The sequence below is a fragment of the Mytilus californianus genome, unplaced genomic scaffold, assembly GCF_021869535.1.
Source record: "Mytilus californianus isolate M0D057914Y unplaced genomic scaffold, xbMytCali1.0.p SCAF_4, whole genome shotgun sequence".
NCBI classification, from domain to species: Eukaryota; Metazoa; Mollusca; class Bivalvia; order Mytilida; family Mytilidae; genus Mytilus; species Mytilus californianus.
Window position 1 is genome coordinate 100,793,607 of NW_026262690.1, and position 22,811 is coordinate 100,816,417.

The 22,811-nt window shown below is 32.2% G+C and overlaps 1 protein-coding gene across 5 annotated transcripts in view; it reads right to left on the reverse strand.

Moving 5' to 3' along the window:
* The window catches only part of LOC127698926 (TALPID3 protein-like), a 480,691-nt gene that overhangs the window by 455,374 nt on the left and 2,506 nt on the right, over window positions 1-22,811 (reverse strand). For 3 of the 5 annotated variants that reach the window (XM_052202655.1, XM_052202656.1, XM_052202652.1), the window contains exons 2-4: window positions 5,555-5,650; window positions 4,452-4,545; window positions 1,224-2,119 (exon numbers count right to left, since the gene is read on the reverse strand). In XM_052202655.1, the coding sequence (XP_052058615.1) occupies window positions 1,224-2,100 (877 nt within the window). In that variant the 5' untranslated portion in view covers window positions 2,101-2,119; window positions 4,452-4,545; window positions 5,555-5,650. The remainder of the gene's footprint in view (window positions 1-1,223; window positions 2,120-4,451; window positions 4,546-5,554; window positions 5,651-22,811) is intronic. The other 2 variants (XM_052202654.1, XM_052202653.1) reach the window with 2 other exon arrangements.

Here is a 22,811-nt window from a genome sequence, read left to right on the forward strand (position 1 = left end):
TTTTTGTAAACATTTTAAATACTTTTTCATGAGTATTAACAATGTATCACTAATTATTTATAAAATTTTTATAAAAGATAAACTTAGGTAAACACTCGTGGAAATAGCATGTCATAAATCAATACAGTGGTCAGTGACCGGAAATTTAATTACACGTGTATTGTCAGATTAACTCTTCAATCCATTTAAATCCCAGAGGTCATGTTTTGACATTTGTGTATTAGTTCGAGATAAATAATGAATTTTGAATGCTTTTGTTAACCTTGGGACCGTAAATTAAATTCGACTCAACCGAAATTTCGACTCATCCAATTTCGACTTATCAGGAGTCGAAATACATACATTTATATGGAGCAAATTTCGGGACCACGTGGAAACTTCGACTCATCCGAAATTTCGAGTCAACCGAGTTCGAGACAACGAGAGTTAACTGTATCTAAAAATAAAATTCCTTCATCAGCATTTAATAGTAACTTCTAAAAATAAATTGACAGCTAATCACCTCAAGAGAATATAACATTTCTTTATAACAAAACCATTGTAAAGGAGGTAACTCTAATGCAAAAAAAAAAAAACAAACAAACAATAACCAATTCTGAGTATAAAAATTTATTACCACTGAACCCTTTGATATACACTATTATAATATTATATGTATTTAAATCACAGTATTTGATGTTTCTAGAAACAGCTAAAAAATATTTCATCCTAGAACTAGCAAACAAATAGCAAAAAGTACCAACATAAAGAAACAAAGCTTAAGTAATTGTCCATTAACCAGAAAACCCTTGTTTTTCCCCCCTTTTTTGCCCCTAATTCCTAAACAGATTAAGCCATGACCCCCCAAAGCCAATCCTAACCATCCCTTTGTGGTATGGAAACTTGTGGTACAATTTCAGACAATTCCATACACTGTTCCACAAGTTATTGTCTGGAAACTAGAAAAATGCTTATGTGGGCGCCTTTTCGACCCCTAATTCATAAACCATAGGGACCATAACCCCCAAAATCAATCCCAACATTCCTTTTGTGGTTTAAAACCTTGTGTTTAAATTTCATATATTTATATTTCCTTATACTAAAGTTATTGTCCAGAAACCAAATGTCCTCGGACGACGCTGATGACGACAACGACGTGATACCAATATACGACCGCTAAAAATCTGATATACATGTACCACATATCTAGGTATACTTCAACTTAAAGTTAATACTAAACTTACCTAATTCTTTATGTGGTATCAAATCTATGCTATCTTTTGACTCCAACTGTTTAGGTCTCATTTGTAAACCTTCCTTATTTCCTACAAGATTGTTTTTTATAGCTCTTGTAACTTTTGGTGTATGACGCTCAATAAGAACTTCACTATCTTCGCTGCTGTTCTTAGAACTGAGTAAAATACTATTTTCATACTCAAATTGCCTTTGTTCAGTTTCATCAGAAGTTACAAGACTGTCGCTTTGTAATATAATATCTAAATTTGGTGTGTTTTTCTCTGACCAATATGAAAATATTTCATCTTTAATTGAAGAATCTTTTATTGGAATATGTAACTGAGAATTAATTTCTTTAAAGTGTCTTGTCACATAAGGCTTTGCTTTAGCATCTGAATATATCTCTAAGCATTCATTTGTCAAAGAATTTACAGTTTGAGATGAAATATTTGAAAATGGTGTGTTTGGTTCATCCTCACATGGAGATCTGATCTCCCTTAATTTTTTGGTAGACATTTTAACTTTCTGTGGTCCTGAGCTATTAAAATTGTCTATACCTATTGATGTTTTTGAACATTTTGACTCATTTTTTCCACCTCTGACTGCAACTAAGCTGCTTGATAAGTGTTGTTTTCCTTCATCATCTATCAAAGTAGACCTTATAAGGACATCACTGGCTGTTGTACTAACATCAGATAGATAACAATTGTGCTCTTCTTTTTTATTTTCTTTCTGACTTTTAATACAATTATCTACAGACTGACTTCTAGTTGACTCCACTGATGATTCTAAAGACTGATTTGAATGCAAGGAATGAGATTTGTTCAAAGCTTTAACAGCTTTATCAGTTACTGATAGTAACTCTAAGAGACTGGAGTCTGACATCACTACAGTCAAATTTTTTCTGTAAAGAAAAAAGAAAATTTGTGAATTATAAATCATAAATATAACAATATGTATTATACTGGTATACTGGTATACTGGGGTGAAATATCCCAGCTAATCCTGAAATTTCTTTGGTACCCAATGAAAATTATTGCTAATTATAAATTGCAAATATTTGTGTTGAAAGTTACAATGTATAATTATTACATTGGTTGCAATGAGATACTTTGAATTCCCAGCGAAATAAAAACAGATAATTTCACATGTAAAATAAATCTGATAACTTCACTCCTCTGACGTCATACAACAATGTGTGTTGTCAAGATATTGTTGATGACTTTGCATCAATACAAATTAATAATGCATAGAAAAGATATAGTTCCTTGCATTGTATACTTTATTTCCCCAAAAAAGTAAATTTAATAAAAAGAATAACTAATTCAAGAATTCAAGTATCGAAAAATATTTAACTCATGAAAAAACATGGCAATGATGATTTACTCATTCATGTGATACGTGCATTCCTGAATAAATGAATATTTGGTCACTCTTTGACTTTTTTTTAAATATTTGAATTCTTGGATTAGTTATTCTATAAGGCTTAAACATATTTTTTAAAACTTATTGGTGTGTAAACTAGGCCACTGACTAACACACTTTATGAAAGACTTTTATTCAGATTGTGAGTTAGTTAATCGCCCCAGTTTACACATCAATAAACTCTAGAAAAAATGTGTTTATGTTTTGGCCCTACCTTGCTGATAAACTGGCTCAGTCATATTTGTTTTAACTTGGATATGATTTTTGGATTCTTTAGAATATTCTGTGGGAGTAAAATTAAAACCCATTTGTTTTTTAATGATTTGAGATAATTTCAAAGATAAAAATTTACATTTGAGTTAATAATTAGCGATAAATAAATCCTAAAAATACTTGTGATCATTTTGATGAAAATACTAATATAAAATGTAACAATATTATACTATAAAGCAACCTAAAAATTGAATATGCGTAAAAATCATCATTTAATGGGCAATAACACCAAAGAGTTGACCAACATACATTGTATTTGACCATGCTGTATATTTCTGTGTCCTGCTGATCTTGTTTGCTGTTTTAAATTTCTATTTATCTCTTATAGTTTTCGGGATAATAGACAAAAATGCCAAAAATTGGTAAAAATCGACATTTAAGGGCAATAACTTGTATTACTAGAGGGTGTGCACCTAGGTCTATGTACATCTTCGTCAATTCACACTCTCCATCATTGTAGACTAAAATGGAATTCATGATTAAAATCTCTTTTTGGTTGATCTTGTGTTGCTTATCATTTTTCCATTTCACAAACTTTATCTTCTTTAGTTGTTGCCCAAAACACAAAAAAGGGTTAAATCAAAGTGCTTGTAAGCACTGAAGGGTAAAGATTGCTTTAATTTATCAGTGGGAAGTGAAATTAAACCTTGCATTGTATAAAGCATTGGATGTACTACAATTATGGACAAAGGTAGATAACTACAATCTTAAAGATTACTTTAACAATGACATCATTGATATTTTTAGAACAGATATTAAGTTTCCTGCACTTACACAAGTTACATGTAATTTTCTTGACAAGTTTAATATCATTTTGTAACTTCAATATCTAAGCATATATTTCATTGATAAATTTCTGGGAATGTTCATGGATAGGATGTTTAGAATGTTATGATCAATGCACTATATTTTGTGTATCTTAAAAAGTAGTGATAAACCTTGGAAGATTTAGATATCAAGTCAGTACCATAGGGTTTTAATTGCATTTTATGCAATCTTTACCCCAAAAAATATAGTCTACTAACAATTTTGTCAAAATTTGACATATTTGTAGATCTTGTCCTGCAGATCATTTTTGCTATTATAGTTTTTTTGAAAGATTGGAACTATTGTTCCAATTCTTTCCTGAGGTATCAGCCTCCCAAACAGAAAGTAGACAGATTAGCTACTTTTTGTACTAAATCTATACACACTGAAATATATAGTTCCCAATAATTCTCATTATGTGTACATGTGTACATAATGAACTGGGCAAAATTTGGGTTATATCTTTAAAACAGTTCATTTAGGTATGTATTATCTATTATTTTGTCACTTTGCTGGCTAGTTATGTCAATTTTATTAGCATGATTACGTAAGAGCACTGATACAATACCGGTTTGACAATATGATTAACAACTGTTATAACAAGTAATAGCTTTTGAAAAAGTTTTCTGAAAAGCTAGCCATCTCATAGGTGATGAAATTTGAAAATGTTTGACAGCAAATTTTGATTATTCTTATACTTTTGATGTTATATGTGTTCACTTTGGACTCACCTGCAGTTTTGAAAATGATGAGTCCAGACAGACTTTCATGAGTCCAGGACTCATGGACTCACCTACATGTAAGTGAGAACCTGGTAACATTCATCTACAGTGTAATAAAATTGTTTTCAAAATCAATTAGTGACCATAAGAGGAGAACAATGGTATACCTATGTTTCATCATACAAAATCCTCACAAAACATCCTTTTCAGGTTAATTTTGGGAGACAAATGTCTTAGTTTCAAGTCTCTTTATCTATTGGTTTGAGATCTCCTATATTAAAAAACTTTATTAGAATAATCTTTATTCGATAATTTCTTTTGATTCTAAAGATGTAAACGTAAATTCTAATATGACGTGCTTCTTTCGCTTTGTAAACAAAAGCGTGATAAAATTCTTGATATATCTATACTTAGCGCAGACTAAGAGATGTACATATTTATGGCTGTTACTATTTACTTCCCACCACTACAAACTGCTCAGAGTCAGAAAAGACCATATTTTGTGCTCGGTCGAGCACAGATTTTACTTGATAACGACTCGGCATATTCTCGACAGTACTTAATTGTACTCGACTTTGGTCTCGACTTTACTTAATAAGTCTGATTCAGTACTTGATAATCTTGATATAGTCTGAAATGGTCTCAACAAATGCTCAACCAGGTTCAACTCAGTCTCGACCAGTCTTGACCTGTCTTGACCGGTCTCGACCTGTCTCGACCAGTCTTGACCTTTAAATTTAGTCTAGACTGGTCTGAATCAGCCCATCCTACTCAATTATATATTGATCTTACAAAATTCCAGGTTATTTGGTAGTTTGTTTCATTGCTTTCAAATTAAAGGATTTAATTAAGAAATAATTCATGCAAGCCATAGATTTGTTATCATTTTCACATGGCCTGGGCCGTTATATTCATTAATTTTATCCCTCGCTAATGCTCGAGATAAAATTCAAATATAACGAACCAGGCAATGTGAAAATTTCCAACAAATCTATGGCTTGCATGAATTATTTCTTAAACATGAAACAGGGAACATTATTTGATTAAAATATAAAATTGCAATTTAAATAAAATTTTTATGTAAATTAAGGGGCCTACTATCATTGACTCACATTTAGCTGAAATACTACCGGTATATATTAACTGCAGTAAACGCAACTGTCTGCAATAGTGCTATCAATCAAGCTTTTTTGGGGTCCACACCAAACCTACAATGTACATATAATTTGAAATTATTCAAACTACTCTACCAATCTTTCCATAAGTGATTACGATCACTTTGATAAAGATATTAGGCAAAAACGCAAAATAATTGTTAATATTAATCATTTCACATCATTAAATCCCTATAAGAAGCCGTCTGACAGTTTTGATTGAAATTGACAGTAGATGGATCTCAACATTTTGAACCTTTCTGCCCTGTCAGATTTTCTCTTTTTATAGTGGTTTTCTATATAAGATAATAGACAAAACTTGCATTTTATCCCTTTGTTCTATTTTTAGCCATGTCGGACATGTCAATTCGCAGGTGGGTCATCAGACACATTTTTCAAACTAGATACCCCTATGATAAATGTGGCCAAGTTTGGTTAAATCTGGCCAAGAAGCTTCAGAGGAAAAGATTTTTGTAAAAGCTAACAGACAGCGACGGACAAGGAAAGCCAAGTGTTGAGAAAAGCTCACTTGGACCTTTGGGCCAGGTGAGCTAATAAAAACAAGAGGCTCCCAAGAGCCTGAATTGCTCACCTGATAAAAATATGCAATCTTGATATTTATTTTACTTTAACACCATCAGTTACAAGTATGTTTGCTTACTTGTAAACCTTATTTTGTGGCATTTTTGTAAATCTTGTATTGATGATCATTTTAACTGTTTACAGTTTATACTTATCTTTTAAAGTTTTTGAAATACAAAATGTAATTGGCAATATTTTAGAAATAGGAAAAAAAAGGTCATTTAGGGACAATAACTCCTACAAGGAGTCAGTTGACAATTTCGGCCATGTTGACTTATTTGTATATATACATGTATTATGGTTTCAGGGGACAATTACTGATTTCAACCATGTCACTTTTTTGTAGACAGATAGACGGATATGGTGATTCCTATATACCCATTAAATTTGTTATAAATAAACAAAATATCGGAATTTTCAAATATGTTCAAAATTTCATCAAAAGGTCAAACAGATTTCTTTTTACCTATAGCTCCTATTTAATTCTATAAATTGCTTTACATGTATGCTCGTTATACTATTATTGTATTTATTCGTATTGTATTATGGAAAGAAGACATCATAATTATGATTTATTTTTGTCTAATCTATTTTGCTCTAATTTAGCAAATAAAATATGTTTAAATTAAGGTAGCACAATACAAAAGCAACTAAATTTTATCAAAATTTCATTTTCAGCTGTTTTTGTTACTTCTTAATATTCCAAAACCACAGAAGAAAATTTCATTTACATATCTTGAACTGTTAATGAGTTTTGATGATAATTAGTTTTACAACATGTATAAACAAATGCACGTGTCTGACTGATACAAGATAAAAACGTGTGGGCAGTACTTTGTGGTTAATCAATAGAATCAGTTGATAGCTTTATGACCACTGACCAGCAATACTAATACCCGTTACGAAAAAGAGGTGGATTAGGGATTAATGGAAAAATGAAGATAATGAATTCCAAATAAAAATACATTTCATTAATGTAGCTGCCAGGAGAAAAAAAACAAAGTAACAATTTGGAGATATAGAGGGAATTAAAATATAAATGTACAGAAATTAAACAAATGTAATTGTATAACAATTAATGTACTGGAATTTCTTGGGGGAGAATGTTTAGATGTGAATTCTTTTTAATAGAAAATACAAATTAAATATTTCATTTTCAAACTGCAAAATTGAACAAAATCTACTTTGTGTAAAACACTATAGTGTCCTTGTATACAATTACAATTCTAAAAATCCCCCATAAGGATCCCCTAAACTGACCAACTGATCATTCTGTGTACACATGCATAACTTACTTTTTGTAACAATAAAAAAACAAAATATATTATGTTATGTACTAAATGAATAAAATCCATATTGAAAAAAGTAAATGCAATGTGTAATTAAACTTCTGAGATCATTAGTAGTAAAGGTTTATCATGGTGGGCGGAGTTTTGACCATATCAGTAGCAACTGACTTACAACAAGGTCAATAATGATGTAACATCTCCCGCCAGATCTGGTTTTTGATGCATAGGGTGTGCATTTTCTCTATATATTAAGAATTGCTGAAATTGAATGCTTTCTTACTGGTCAAAACCTAATTGATTTATGATTGAAGGCCAATCCTGAAATATCCCAATGGTACATGTGTGAATTATATTGAAGTTAATGGGGTACAAGTAGGAAAATCCTTATTTATTCAATTGTGACACATTCATTTTTGTCATGAAAATGTAGTTTTAAATGAATTTAGCTCCTAGATAGGTGCCCCTATATGTCTGATTTTCACACATGTTGTTCCTTGACCAGTTATCTTCAAAAGGGTGTCTCAGATTTCCAAAAACATCAATAGAACAAATTTTATACCCAATTAAATTTAGTGATCTCTTATGAATTTAGGTTGCAAACTTCATTGAAGGTTTATGAGAAAATGAAAATACAATAGGAAAAATCTGAGACACCCTTTTGGAGGTCAAACTGTGTTATACAAGAATCTATAAAATATTTTGGGATGCTATGAATAACAAAGAAGCTATTTTCATTCAAGTGTGGACATCTCAATATAGCAACTAATTACATAATAATTAATTATGTAATAATTATGTCAAATTGACGTTTTCACCATTTGAAAGATTAATCTTTCTTCTTTCTTTTGGTACCTCATTTATAAAATTTAAAGCTGGATGAAAGAAATTACATCAGTTTAAAGTTGTCTGATTGGGGGTGAAAAAATCTTTGTATTGTGCTACCTTAAAAATTTGTTATAACTACATTTTCATGACAAAAATGTATGTATGTGTCACAATTGGATAAATAATGGAACCCTGAACATAAAAAATCAGATAGATCTGGCAGGTGAAGTTAAATCACCATTGACCTTGTCTAAGTCAGTTGCTACTGATATGGTAAAAACTTCGCCCACCTGGATAAACATCACCTATTAATGATCTCAAAAGTTTAATTACACATTGAATGCGAATGAGTTGAAATAAATAAACACCGTACAAGACGGTTCCAAAGGAACATCTCCGTCCAAAAAAGGAAAATTAACAATAGGGAAAGAAAAATCATCCCTTTTGTCGTAAATTTTTGTTTAGAGTTTCTGGTGTAATATTGAAATATCTAAATCTAGGAAAGGACAGTTATTGCTGTTGATATTTGATTTATTTAAATTAAGTTCCTTTGGATAATTTTCAGCAGTATATTTAGAGAATTCTTAATAATTTAACGAAACAATAGCATCAAGATAACGGTAAGTGTTGTTGAATTTATCAATCAAATGGAATTTAGACGGTTCTTTACTGAGTTTGGCCTATCTGTGATTCATAACAGTATAGGAACAAGTCTGCTATTAAAGTGGCACAATTGGTGCCCATAGGACTACCTACAACCTGTCAATAAACTTGATTGCCGAAACGTACATAAATGTTGTCAAGGAGAAAATTTAGGGGTTTAATCATCTCATCACACCTCCAGTAAGTATATCTAGCATATTCACCTTTCTCATTTGAGAAAAAGGCTTCATATGAGTTGCAGCAAATAAATTTGCAATCAGATTTATCAAACGACCATTAATTAGATAGGAAAACTTATGTTTGATAGGATTGTGTGGAAGTGTAGTATAAAGAGTGGAAAAGTCAAAACTGTCAACCGAATCAAAAGGACCATCAAAAGCAAGTAATTTATTTAAAACATCCAAAGGATTTTTTACACTCCAAAAATGGTTAATTCCACTATTTTCATATGTTTTATTACAAAAATTAATGATAAGTTCTGTGATAGTAGTTAAGGAACTCGTTAAAAGCACCGAAAGATTAGTGTAGAACACTTACTAGAGGCTGAGATGAAACGATATTATACAGGTTTTTTGTGTAGTTTAGGTAATCAATACATATTGGGGACCTTCAAATGTTCAGGGGAGGCCTTAAGCTGAACTGTGGTAGTGACATGGTAAGAACACCAAACCCTTTGCGAATACTTGAACTTTGTTTTTAATCCTAGAAATTGGCGTATTTTATTGATTTCTTAAATTTTTTTTCGAAATGTGATATGCAGATATTAACAATATTCAGACAATTATTCAAATAGGAATCAAGTGATTTTTTGTCAGATTTCTCCCGCTTACACCATTTTTCACAATAGAATGAAAGAGCATCTTTATTAACCTGACGACACTCTTCCCAATTATTTTCAATAGTGGACGATATTTTGGTCCTTTTTTCAGAAAGTTTATAACCTCTCGGTCTTGAACGATGTTGAGGTCCCCTGTAATTACATGGCAATAGGGATCATATCTAAACTTCGATGTGTCACTGTCTCATGTTGAAGGAGCATTATTTTCTATACTGACGTCTGATGTAACTGACGTATAATTAAAATATAAACTTCTACTGGGTTTTTTATACGAATAAGAAATTATAGGTCGCTCGATGTTATCAAAATATGGAGGTATAAAGTTTGGAACAGTAGAGTCATGAAAAATACTAGACAAATTAATAAAATCAATACCTCTATCAATGTATTTTATTTTTAGAAAATATTCTTTATGATCTTCAGGTTTGTCAATTGGAGGGAACAGTCTTTGGTGACAATAAAATGCTTCTCCGAGCTCAGCCTGATACGACTGCAGAGGTCGAACCCTGAACAGTTGGGGCAAGTTTGGACACAATATTCAAGCTTGATACTGTCTGAATTTGGATTGTGATCAAATTTTTGACATAATATAGGTTTCTGACACAAAATAAATGTGGTCAAAGATCTTAACAATTTGAAATGGGACATTTAATTCACCTAGTATGGTCTGATATCCAAAATCTAACAACATGGTTAGATTCAGCATATAAAAAAACACCAAAAATTTAATTTTAGTTGAAATCAAACAAAAGTTTAATTTTGGACCCTTCAAACCTTAATATGGACTAATTTGAAAACAGGGCCCAAAATAAAAAATCTAAATGCACAATAAGATTCAGCATATCATAGAGCCCAATAATTCAGATTTTGATGAAATCAAAAAAACTTTAATTTTGGACCCTTTGGACCTCAATGTAGACCAATTTAAAAATAGGGCCCAATATCCAAAATAGTAATACAAGGTTAGAACCCCCAAAAATTAAAGACATTAAATTAATCCCATTGAAATTGGTTAAAAGATTTGTATTTATTTTCAATTGAATATTTCTTGCTATTGCACAATAATGTGCTATTGCGCAATACTGTGCTATTGAAGATTTGGGTCAATATCCCTAATGCGCCTCGAAATGAGGAACTCAAAAGTTGTGTGTAAACAAAAAATCTCTGTGTAGTGATATTGGACATGTTTCTATTTTTAACAAATGACTGAGCTTAACCATTTGTGGTGATTAGGAAAGTAGAGGACCATAGAATAAATGTGTAAAAACTATGGAGCTATTAAATGTGTTCAAAGTATTAAATTTTCAAAGAACTTATTGTGTCAAAAAAGGGATTTTTTACCATGAGGAGCCGCATCACAAAAGGATCTTCGGGGTATGCTAATTTACGGAAAAAGTTATCTCACTTCGTACCCCGAAAATTTAACCACATACATGTATGTGAAAATGTCACAGCTTCGAAACGAGCTATCATACATATCCAAGTTTACGATATGGACTGAGCTACAGGAAAAAACGTTACCATTACCGCCTATGTAAAAACGATTAAAGATATTGACCCAAATTACAAGAAAATTTTCAACAATTTTCAGACTGATTTATGGATGATTGCACCTTGTACACCAGAGAAAAGTGTGAAAATGACGGTTAGTAGTTTTTTATTTAAACCAAGTTATCCCAGCTAGTTTTAGATAAACATTATCGATAAAGATCAGCAAAAATTCAATGAAATTTTCGCTTTTAAAATGCATTACTGGCACGGGGCTGAACACTTTTTTTAGGCACAATCATAGCTTCGTTTACCCCGAGAGATCCGAAAGGAACACCTTATTTAATTGAAAAAGGCATGAACTAACTTATGAAAACATTTATATTATTAAATTGTAAGTAAACATGACACAATAAAGTCTTTGTTATGTAATTATCATTCCGGTCTACAGGGATAACTGATAATCAAGGGAAATAACACACTTCAGATACGAGTAAAGTGAGATACACAATGTACATCATCACATGTGCTTTTATCCAATAAATTTGACCCCTGGTCATTAGAAATCATATGCAAATAAACAGACAAACATGTATTAAGAAAATCATGAATTATTATATATTTCAATGCACACTAGCAAATCACAAGATATTGTCTTTTCTCAGTGAAAAAGGGGGAGGGTCAAACCTTTTGAAAACAATAGTGCTGCGCCTATTCAACTATTAAGCTACTACTCATTGCTCCTAATGTTTAAATGAAGGTTGATAAGCCACAAGGGAGAAGCATTTTTCTTTCTTTGTGGTAAAACTTTCAAAATTTGATGTTTTCTCTCTCAATAATACTTGTGTATTTAAATCAAATGATAACACAGCCGAAGTAAAATTTTTTGTCTTATTTCAGTTCCAGACATATCAATACTTTTTAACCTGAGACAGCAAAATAGAGGTTTTAAAAAGTTCTGAATAACTGGTAAGCATTTTGTTTTATTAGGCAAGTTTAAATTGTTTATTTATGGTATTTATGCAATTGAAATACAGTCGGTATGTTAAAAATATGCTGATATGAAAACTGTTACTATGGTCTTGATATTATATAAAAATGCTTAGTTACTGATCTTTTCGAATCCATATTTCGAGTTAAATCTTGCGGCAACTGTTTCTCATGTAACACTGCAAACTATAATTAGCCTTATTTTGATCCGTCGTTATTTAATGACGCCATAATACGTGTGATGTCACAATGTTTCCTTTAAAACCTCATGTGGATTTCTCACTGATAAAAGGTTTTCATTGAAATACATGTAAAAAACATTTTTTTTCAAATAGAATTATGTGAAAGGACAAGTTTTGAAAATTTGCACTTCATTGCACTCTAATTATATGATAAAAATTTGTAAGGGTTCCGCGGAACCCAGTGTCTCGCCTACTTTTGCTGTTAATCGCAGGCTCAACAAAAATGAGGAAAAAAATTAATAAAAATATTCCTCTCTATAATATCTTTTGATTGTACATTGTAAGTAGCTTCTGTCCAAGTTTGGTAAAAATCCAGGATAGTTTATGAATCTAATAAATGTTTTAAAAACGTAAACTGCAGACTGTATGTAATGTTAACTGGAAGAAAAACAAAGTCCATTTATAAGTAAAAAACGGAAAAAATGGAACAAATTTTAACAAATTTTCCTTCTAGATACTAGCTTTTAATCATAAACAAGCTTCTGTCCAAGTTTGGTACAAATCCAAGATACATTGTAGTTTAAGAAAGTTCAGAGTGAATGTAATGTAAACTGGCAGAAAAACTAAGTCCATTTATAAGTTAAATACGGATAAACTGGATTTTTTTTACAAATTTTACTTCTGGATACTATCTTATGATCATAAACAAGCTTCTGTCCAAGTTTGGTAGAAATCCAGGATAGTTTAAGAAAGTTGTTAAAATTTTAAAAACTTTAACCACAGAGTGAATGTTATGTTAACTGGCAGAAAAACTAAGTCCATTTATAAGTAAAATACGGAAAAAATGGAATTTTTTTTTTACAAAATTTACTTCTAGATACTATCTTATGATCATAAACAAGCTTCTTTCCAAGTTTGGTAGAAATCCTGGATAGTTTAAGTTATTAAAATTTCAAAAACTTTAACCACAGAGTGAATGTAATGTTTCCTGGCAGAAAATCTGTCCATTTATAAGTAAAATACGGAAAAAATGGATTTATTTTTTTTTTTAAATTTACTTCTGGATACTATCTTATGATCATAAACAAGCTTCTGTCCAAGTTTGGTAGAAATCCAGGATAGTTTAAGAAAGTTATTAAAATTTCAAAAACTTTAACCACAGAGTGAATATTTGTGGATGCCGCCGACGACAACGACGACGACGACGCTGACGGAATGTAGGATCGCTATGTCTCGCTTTTTCGACAAGTCGAAGGCTCGACAAAAATGACATTCACAGTAGTTTAGAGTGGTTTCTACAGTATAAAATACCAGATTTCCACTGGTAAAAATAATTAAGTATTTTGGTGTTTTTTTTATGAAATCTACATTTTTGCATAATTTCTCTGTCAAAATGCACTTTTAGGCACCAGAAAATTTTATTGAATGCTTTAACAGGGTCTGTGTATTGTAATTTAAGGTTGTCATCAGATGTTTTGTCCATGTTTTGACTAGTGAAGGTATACTGGAAGAAATTAATTATACATACACATTGTATTCAAAACAAATAAATATAGCGATAAAAGTGTCATTGCCTTATAGTGCTGAAACAACTTTATTTTTTTTCAGAAATGGACAAAAATACACAGATTTATTCAGAATGTCATACCGATGAAGATCACATAAAAATATTTGGAAAAATCAGAACTATGGATTTCAATATGGGTCAAATTCCCTAATGCGCCTCGAAATGAGGAACTCAAAAGTTGTGTGTAAACAAAAAATCTCTGTGTAGTGATATTGGACATGTTTCTATTTTTAACAAATGACTGAGCTTAACCATTTGTGGTGATTAGGAAAGTAGAGGAACATAGAATAAATGTGTAAAAACTATGGAGCTATTAAATGTGTTCAAAGTATTAAATTTTCAAAGAACTTATTGTGTCAAAAAAGGGATTTTTTACCACGAGGAGCCGCATCACGAAAGGATGTTCGGGGTATGCTAATTTACGGAAAAAGTAATCTCATTTCGTACCCCGAAAAATTTAAACACATATGTGAAAATGTCACAGCTTCGAAACGAGCTATCATACATATCCAAGTTTACGATATGGACTGAGCTACAGGAAAAAACGTTACCATTACCGCCTATGTAAAAACAATTAAAGATATTGACCCATTTATTGCTAATGCTATTGCGCAATACTGTGCAATTGAAGATTTCTTGCTATTGCGCAATACTGTGCTATTGCGCAATAATGTGCTGTTGCACAATACTTAGTTAATCTGTTATATGAAATAACTTACACACCCTGTTTGGTGTGTATCTCCTGCAATTTCAGTATTTGTTGCTTTTATATATAAATCAGAAATAATCAATGTAAAAATGGAAAATAATTAGGAGAAAAAAAACAAAATGTTACACTATTGTTTCAGATAAGGGTGAAGGTTTGGTACCATTAAAACGTTAAAACCCGCTGTAATTGTTTGCACCTGTCCTAAGTCAGGAATCTGAGGTTCAGTAGTTGTCGTTTGTTGATGTGGTTCATAAGTGTTTCTTGTTTTTTATATAGATTAGATCGTTGGTTTTCCCGTTTGAATGGTTTTACACTAGTAATTTTCGGGGCCCTTTATAGCTTGCTGTTCGGTGTGAGCCAAGGCTCCGTGTTGAAGACTGTACTTTGACATATAATGGTTTACTTTAATAAATTTTGACTTGGATGGAGAGTTGTCTCATTGGCACTCATACCACATCTTCTTATATCTACTTAAACACAAGTTATTGTCTGGAAACTAGAAAAATGCTTGTTTTTGACCCCTTTTTTGCCCCTTATTCCTGAACGTTTGGGGCAATTACCCCCAAACTCAATCCCAGCCTTCCCTTTGTGATATGGAACCCTTGTGGTACAATTTCAGAGAGATCCATACACTCACACATAAGTTATTGTCCAGAAACTACAAAAATGCTTGTTTTTGGCCCCCCACTTGCATATCATATAGTTATAAAGGGACATAACTGTAGAACGGTAAAAGTGACGCTACCCAAATTTGAACTTGATCTGAGTTTTGTGGAAATAAGCATTGTGTGTAAGTCTCATAACATTTGGTTGAGGCTAACTTAAGTAGAGAACAGAAACTAAAAATTAAGCAATTTTTCTATTTGTAAACACACATAACTCTAGAAGGGTTGTGTATAAGTTTTATAACATTTGGTTGAGACAAACTAAAGTAAGAGAACGGAAACGAAAAATTCAGCAATTTTTATGTTTATAAATGGACATAACTCAAGAATGGTAAAAGTGTCACCACCAAATTTTGTACTTAATCTGTATTATGTAGTAATAAGCATTGTGTATAAGTTTCATAACATTTTGTTGAGGCAAACTAAAGTTAGAAAATGGAAACAAAAAATGTGTACTTGATCTTAGTTTTGTGGTAATAAATATTGTGTATAGGTTTCATAATGTTTGGTTGGGGCAAACTTAAGTTACAGAATGGAAACTAAAAAATGTGCAATCTTTCGATTTATAAAGGGGTATAACTCAATAATGGTTAAAGTGACACTACCCAAATTCAACTTGATCTGTGTTTTATCAGTGGAAGTCAAAATTAAACATTGCATTGTATAAAGCATTGATTGTAGTTGATTCAACTATAATCATGGACAAAGGAAGATAACTCCAATTTTAAAAATTACTTTATATTTAGAAGAAAATAAAAATTTTGCAATTTTTCCATTTATAAAGGGGCATAACTCTAGAATGGTTAAAGTGACGCCACCAAAATACAAACTTGATCTGTGTTTTGTGGTAATAAGCATTGTGTATAAGTTTCATAACATTTGGTTGAGGCAAACTTAAGTTAGAGAACGGAAACTAAAAATTTTACAATTTTTCCATTTATAAAGGGGCACAACTCTAGAACAGTTAAAGTGACGCCATCATAATTCAAACTTGATCTGTGTTTTGTGGTAATAAGTATTGTGTATAAGTTTCATAACATTTGGTTGAGGCAAACTTAAGTTAGAGAACAGAAACTCAAAATTTTGCAATTTTTCCATTTATAATGGGGCATAACTCTAGAACGGTTAAAGTGACGCCACCAAAATTCAAACTTGATCTGTGTTTTGTGGTAATAAGCATTGTGTATAAGTTTCATAACATTTGGTTGAGGCAAACTCAAGTTAGAGAACGGAAACCAATTTTGGGACGTACGGACGGACGTACGTACGTACAGATGGACAAGGGTAATACTTAATGCCCCCACCGCCACGGCGGGGGCATAAAAACATTATCTAAAAGATAGTCAGTCAGGGGTAATACTTAAACAAGTCATTTTTATTTACTTGAAGATGTAAGTATAAAGAATTTTGTAAGAATTTTGATTTTGATTTTATTTTCAAGATTCAAATTATCTCCCCTTAATCTTCTCCAAAAATTTAATTATACCAGTAATTTCTTTTTACAACCCCTTAAATTCTCAAGTTTTGGGAGGTCAATTGCAAAACATGCCTAAAGAGAATTTTTCTGGTTTGCCAATTAATTTTTTTTTCATTAGAGTTCAACCTTGTATCTCAAGAACTAAGCAAAGAAATCTGTTGTGCAAAGATGTTAAGTAACTGTGCAAGGCCTTCAAAAATTGCTCTCTGGGGGCTTGTAAATGAACATATTTTGAAGATACCAGACAAATGAGATTTTCAACGCACAATTAAACACTCTATCAGAGCTGGAACTATTATACTAAAGTTAGTATGATAGTCCGATTAGAGCAATGTAGTTAAGAGAAATTAAAGAGTAGAAGAAAATAAGACTTTTTTACTTGAATAAGTAAAAAATATCGGAATGTCTAAAGGATATAACTCTACCTCCAAAATAATTTACCTGTACCAGTAAATAAAAAACACTTGTACAAGTATTACCCCTGACTGATAGTATTTACCTTGAAATAACATCATACATGTAAGTAAAAATCCTAACAAGATGACCAAAGTCAGATATGCATCTGTATTTAAGTTTCCTTTTCAACAGAAATTAAATAATGCTGGGAATTCATTTTTTTGGGCAATTTCATTATTTGGTAAAGATTCATGTACTGTTCAGCCCTAAGTCATGTAAGTCATGAAGCCAATAATGTAGGGTACCATATTCAAAAGTAACAGATTGTTTTTAAGGTTCATCATTACAAATAAAATGAAAATGGCTGTGTTTACAGCTCTCAAAATACTCTTGAGTTATATTACCAGGTTGGCAAAAAAGCGGTCAATACTAGTATTGACCATGCCGGGGTGAATACAGTGATATACTGCTCAATACTGGCAAATACTGGTCAATTAAAATTTTGATAGGACATTATAAGTTACTGTAAAAAAAAATTGTAAGGGTTCCAGAGACCCAGTGTCTCGCCTATTTTTGCTGCTAGTCACAGGCTCAACAAAATGGGGAAAAAATTATTAAAAATTTTCTTATAGATACTATCTTTTGATTGTAAGAAGCTTCTGTCCAAGTTTGGTAAAAATCCAGAATGGTTTATGAATCTAATAAATGTTTTAGAAAATTACTTCGCCGAGAGCAGCTGGATACGACCGCAGAGGTCAAACCCTGAACAGTTGGGGCAAAAATGGACACAATATTCGTGCTTGATACAGGTCTGAATTTGGATTGAAATTAAATGTTTGACACATATTAGGTTTCTGACACAGATCTAGAATAACTGTAGTCAAAGAACTTAGAATTGGTTATATGATTTGAATTTATATTCAATTTTTTGCTTTTGTGCAATTCACTATGCTGTTGCGAATCCCCCCCCCCCCAAAAAAAAATTAACCCCCCCCCCTTTTTTTTTCTTTTGTGCAATACACTATACTGTTGAAAACTGACCTCCCCCCAAAAAAAAAAATTTTGCCCCCTTTTTTTTGGCAAAAATTTTTTTTCACCCCACCCCTTTTTTTTGCAAAAAAAAAATTTAATATTTGAAGAAATTATCTTTTTAATTTCTGAAATCTGTAATGAGAAAAAAAAATTGTCCCCACCCACAATTTCTTTTTTACCCCCCTCCCCCCCTATTTTTTTTTAACATCCCCCTCCCCCTCCCCTTTATCCAAAAAAAAAATCTTTCCCTGAAGATATGCCATCATATGGTCATAATCTCAATTCAAATTTCCAATGGAGTTTGCAACCATAATTACCCATTTAAATACATTATAAAAGTCTTAAAATAGAAAATGACATACATACATGTAGTCATGTCTAAAAATAATATATCTTTAATCAGCATTTTTATAAGTAACTTCAAAAAATAAATTGACAGCTAATCACCTCAAAACAATACAAAATTCTTTATACATAATTTTAAAGCAGTGTAAGGGAGGTAATCCAAATTTAACATTGTACTTAAAAGTGATTGTTAATTAACAAGGAAACCTTTGTTTTTCCCCCTTTTTTGCCCCTAATTCCTAAACGGTTTGAGCCATTAAACCCCAAAGCCAATCCTTACCATCCCTCTGTGGTATGGAAACTTGTACAATTTCAGAGAGATCCATACACCGTTCCACAAGTTATTGTCTGAAAACTAGAACAAGAGTGCACACGCTGAAATGTCTCGCCTACTATACTGACCATTGATTTTATGTTGATAGTCCTACATATAAACTATAATAAAGTTTACCTACAAGTATCACATTAACATTTATGATCCAAGAAAATGAGGTCAAGGTCAGATAAACCAAGCCGGAAATACATGTACACCTTTAATACAATCCCTCCATACACAGAATATAGATGACCTATTGCTTATAGTATAAAAGAAACAGACCAAACCATGGAAATTCTATATTGACCAATGAACCATGAAAATGAAGTCAAGGTCATTTGAACCCTGCTAGACAGACATGTACACATTAAAATCATTCCAAATATAGTTGACCTATTGCTTAAGGTATCTAAGAAAAAAAGTTAACCAGGAAAACTGAACATTGACCAATCAACAATGAAAATGAGGTGAAGGTCAGATGATACCTGCCAGACAGACATATACACCTTACAAGCATTCCATACACCAAATATAGTTGACCTATTGCTTAAAGTGTAAGAAAAACAGACCAAAACACAAAAACTTAACATAAGCAATGAACCATGAAAATGAGGTCAAGGTCAAATAAAACCTGCCAGACTGACATGTACATCATTAAATATTTCCATACACCAAATATAGTTGACCTACTGCATACAGTATTAGGAAAACAGACCAAAACACAATAAAATGCTCCGCTGGGAGCATCTTGATACGACCGCAGAGGTTGAACCCTGAACAGTTGGGGCAAGTATGGACACAACATTCAAGCTTGTGAATTTGGATTGTGATTAAATATTTGACACAGCATAGGTTTCTGACACAGAATGAAGGTGGTCTTAGAACTTAAAAAGTTTTAATTTACCTATTATGGTCCAATATCCAAAATCTAAATACATACACGGTTAGATTCAGCATATCAAAGAACCCCAAGAATTCAATTTTTGTTAAAATCAAACTAAGTTTAATTTTGGACCCTTTGGACCTTAATGTAGACCAATTTGAAAATGGGACCAAAAATTAAGAATCTAAATACACGGTTAAATTCAGCATATCAAAGAACCCAATATTTCAAATTTTGATGAAATCAAACCATATCATTATTATTTGCTTTTATATATAAATCAAAAATAACCAACTGAAAATGGAAAATTTTAAAGAAAAAAAAAATCCCCCCCCAATTTTTTGAACACCCTTATGATTCATCAAACTCAATCCCAGCCTTTCCTTTGTGGTATGGTACCTTGCAGTACAATTTCTGAGAGATCCATACACTTGAACACAAGTTATTGTCTGGAAACTGTAAAAATGCTTGTTTTTTTACCCCTTTTTGGCCCCAAATTCCTAAATGTTTAGGGCAATTACCCCCAAACTCAAACCCAGCTTCCCCTTTGTAATATGGATCCTTGTAGTACAATTTCATAAAGATCCATACACTTACACACAAGTTATTGTCCTGAAACTAGAAAAATGCTTGTTTTTTTGCCCCTTTTTGGCCCCCAATTCCTAATATTTTGAGGCAATTACCCCCAAAATCAATCCCAGCCTTTCCTTTGTGGTATGGTACCTTGCAGTACAATTTCAGAGAGATCCATGCACTTGAACACAAGTTATTGTCTGGAAACTAGAAAAATGCTTATTTTTAGCCCCTTTTTGGCCCCTTTTTCCTAAACGTTTTAAGAAATTACCCCCAAACTCAATTCCAGCTTTCCCTTTGTGATATGGAACCTTGTAGTACAATTTCAGAAAGATCCATACACTTACACACAAGTTATTGTCATGAAACTAGAAAAATGCTTGTTTTTTGCCCCTTTTTTTGCCCCCAATTCCTAAAATTTTCAGGCAATTACCCTTTAAATCAATCCCAGCATTCCCTTTGTGATATGGAACCTTGTGGTACAATGTCAGAGAGATCCATACACTAACACACAAGAACATGTAATTGTCTGGAAGTTACAAAAATGCTTATTTTTGGCCCCTTTATGGCCCCTAATTCCTTAACTGTTGGTACCATAACCCTAAAAATCAATCCCAACCTTCCTTTTGTGGTATTGAACCTTGTGGTAAAATTTCATAGAGATCCATTCACTAAAACTAAAGTTATTGTGCGAAAACCAATGTGTCTTCGGACGACACCGGACGATGACGACACCAACGTCATACCAATATACGACCGCAAAAATTTTTTGCGGTCATATAAAACTTAACATTTAGCAATGGACCTTGAAAATGAGGTCATGGTCAAATAAAACATGCCAGACTGACATGTACATCGTAAAATATTTCCATACACCAAATATAGTTGACCTACTGCATACAGTATTAGAAAAACAGACCAAAACACAAAAACTTAACATTGAGCAATGAACCGTGAAAATGAGGTCAAGTTCAAATAAAACTTGCCAGACTGACATGAACATCGTAAAATATTTCCATACACCAAATACAGTTGACCTATTGCATACAGTATTAGAAAAACAGACCAAAACACAAAAACTAAACTATGACCACTGAACCATGAAAATGAGGTCAAGGTCAGATGACACCTGCCAGTTGGACATGTACACCTTACTATCATTACATACACCAAATATAGTAGACCTTTTTGCTTATAGTATCTCAGTTATGGACTTGACCACGAAAACTTAACCTTGTTCACTGATCCATGAAATGAGGTCGAGGTCAAGTGAAAACTGTCTGATGGGCATGAGGACCTTGCAAGGTACGCACATATTAAATATAGTTATCCTATTACTTATAATAAGAGAGAATTTAACATTCCAAAAAATCTGAACTTTTTTTTCAAGTAGTCACTGAACCATGAAAATGAGGTCAAGGACATTGGACATGTGACTGACAGAAACTTCGTAACATGAGGCATCTATATACAAAGTATGAAGCATCCAGGTCTTCAACCTTCTAAAATATAAAGCTTTTAAGAAGTAAGCTAATGCCGCCGCCGTAGCCGTAGCTGCCGCCGCGGAAATCACTATCCCTATGTCGAGCTTTCTGCGACATAAGTCGCAGGCTCGACAAAAATGCTTATTTGGGCCCCTTTTTTGGCCCCTAATTCCTAAATCAATCCCAACCTTCCTTTTGTGGTTATAAACCTTGTGTTTAAATTTCATAGATTTCTATTTACTAATACTAAAGTTATTGACCGGAAACCAAGTGTCTTTGGACGATGACGACGACGTGATACCAATATACAACCACCAAAATTTTTTGCGGTTGTATAAAAACTACAGACTGTATGTAATGTTAACTGGAAGAAAAACTTAGTCCATTTATAAGTACAATGTAATATACGGAAAAACAGGAAATATATTTTTACAAATTTCCTTCTAGATACTAGCTTTTGATCACAAACAAGCTTCTGTCCAAGTTTGGTACAAATCCAGGATAGTTTAAGAAAGTTATTAAAATTTTAAAAACTTTAACCACAGAGTGAATGTTATGTTAACAGGCAGAAAAACTAAGTCCATTTATAAGTAAAATACGGAAAAACAGGATTTTTTTTTTTACAAAATTTACTTCTGGATACTATCTTATGATCATAAACAAGCTTCTGTCCACGTTTGGTAGAAATCCAGGATAGTTTAAGAAAGTAATTATAATTTCAAAAACTTTGACCACAGAGTGAATATTTGTGGACGCCGCAGAAGACGACGACGGAAGTTAGGATCGCTATGTCTCGCTTTTGCGACAAAAGTTGCAGGCTCGACAACCAGTCCCTACCTGGTCAATTACTTGGTAAATGAAGATATAGTCACAAGACAGAAAGTCACTTATTTACTACATTGTAATAGGAC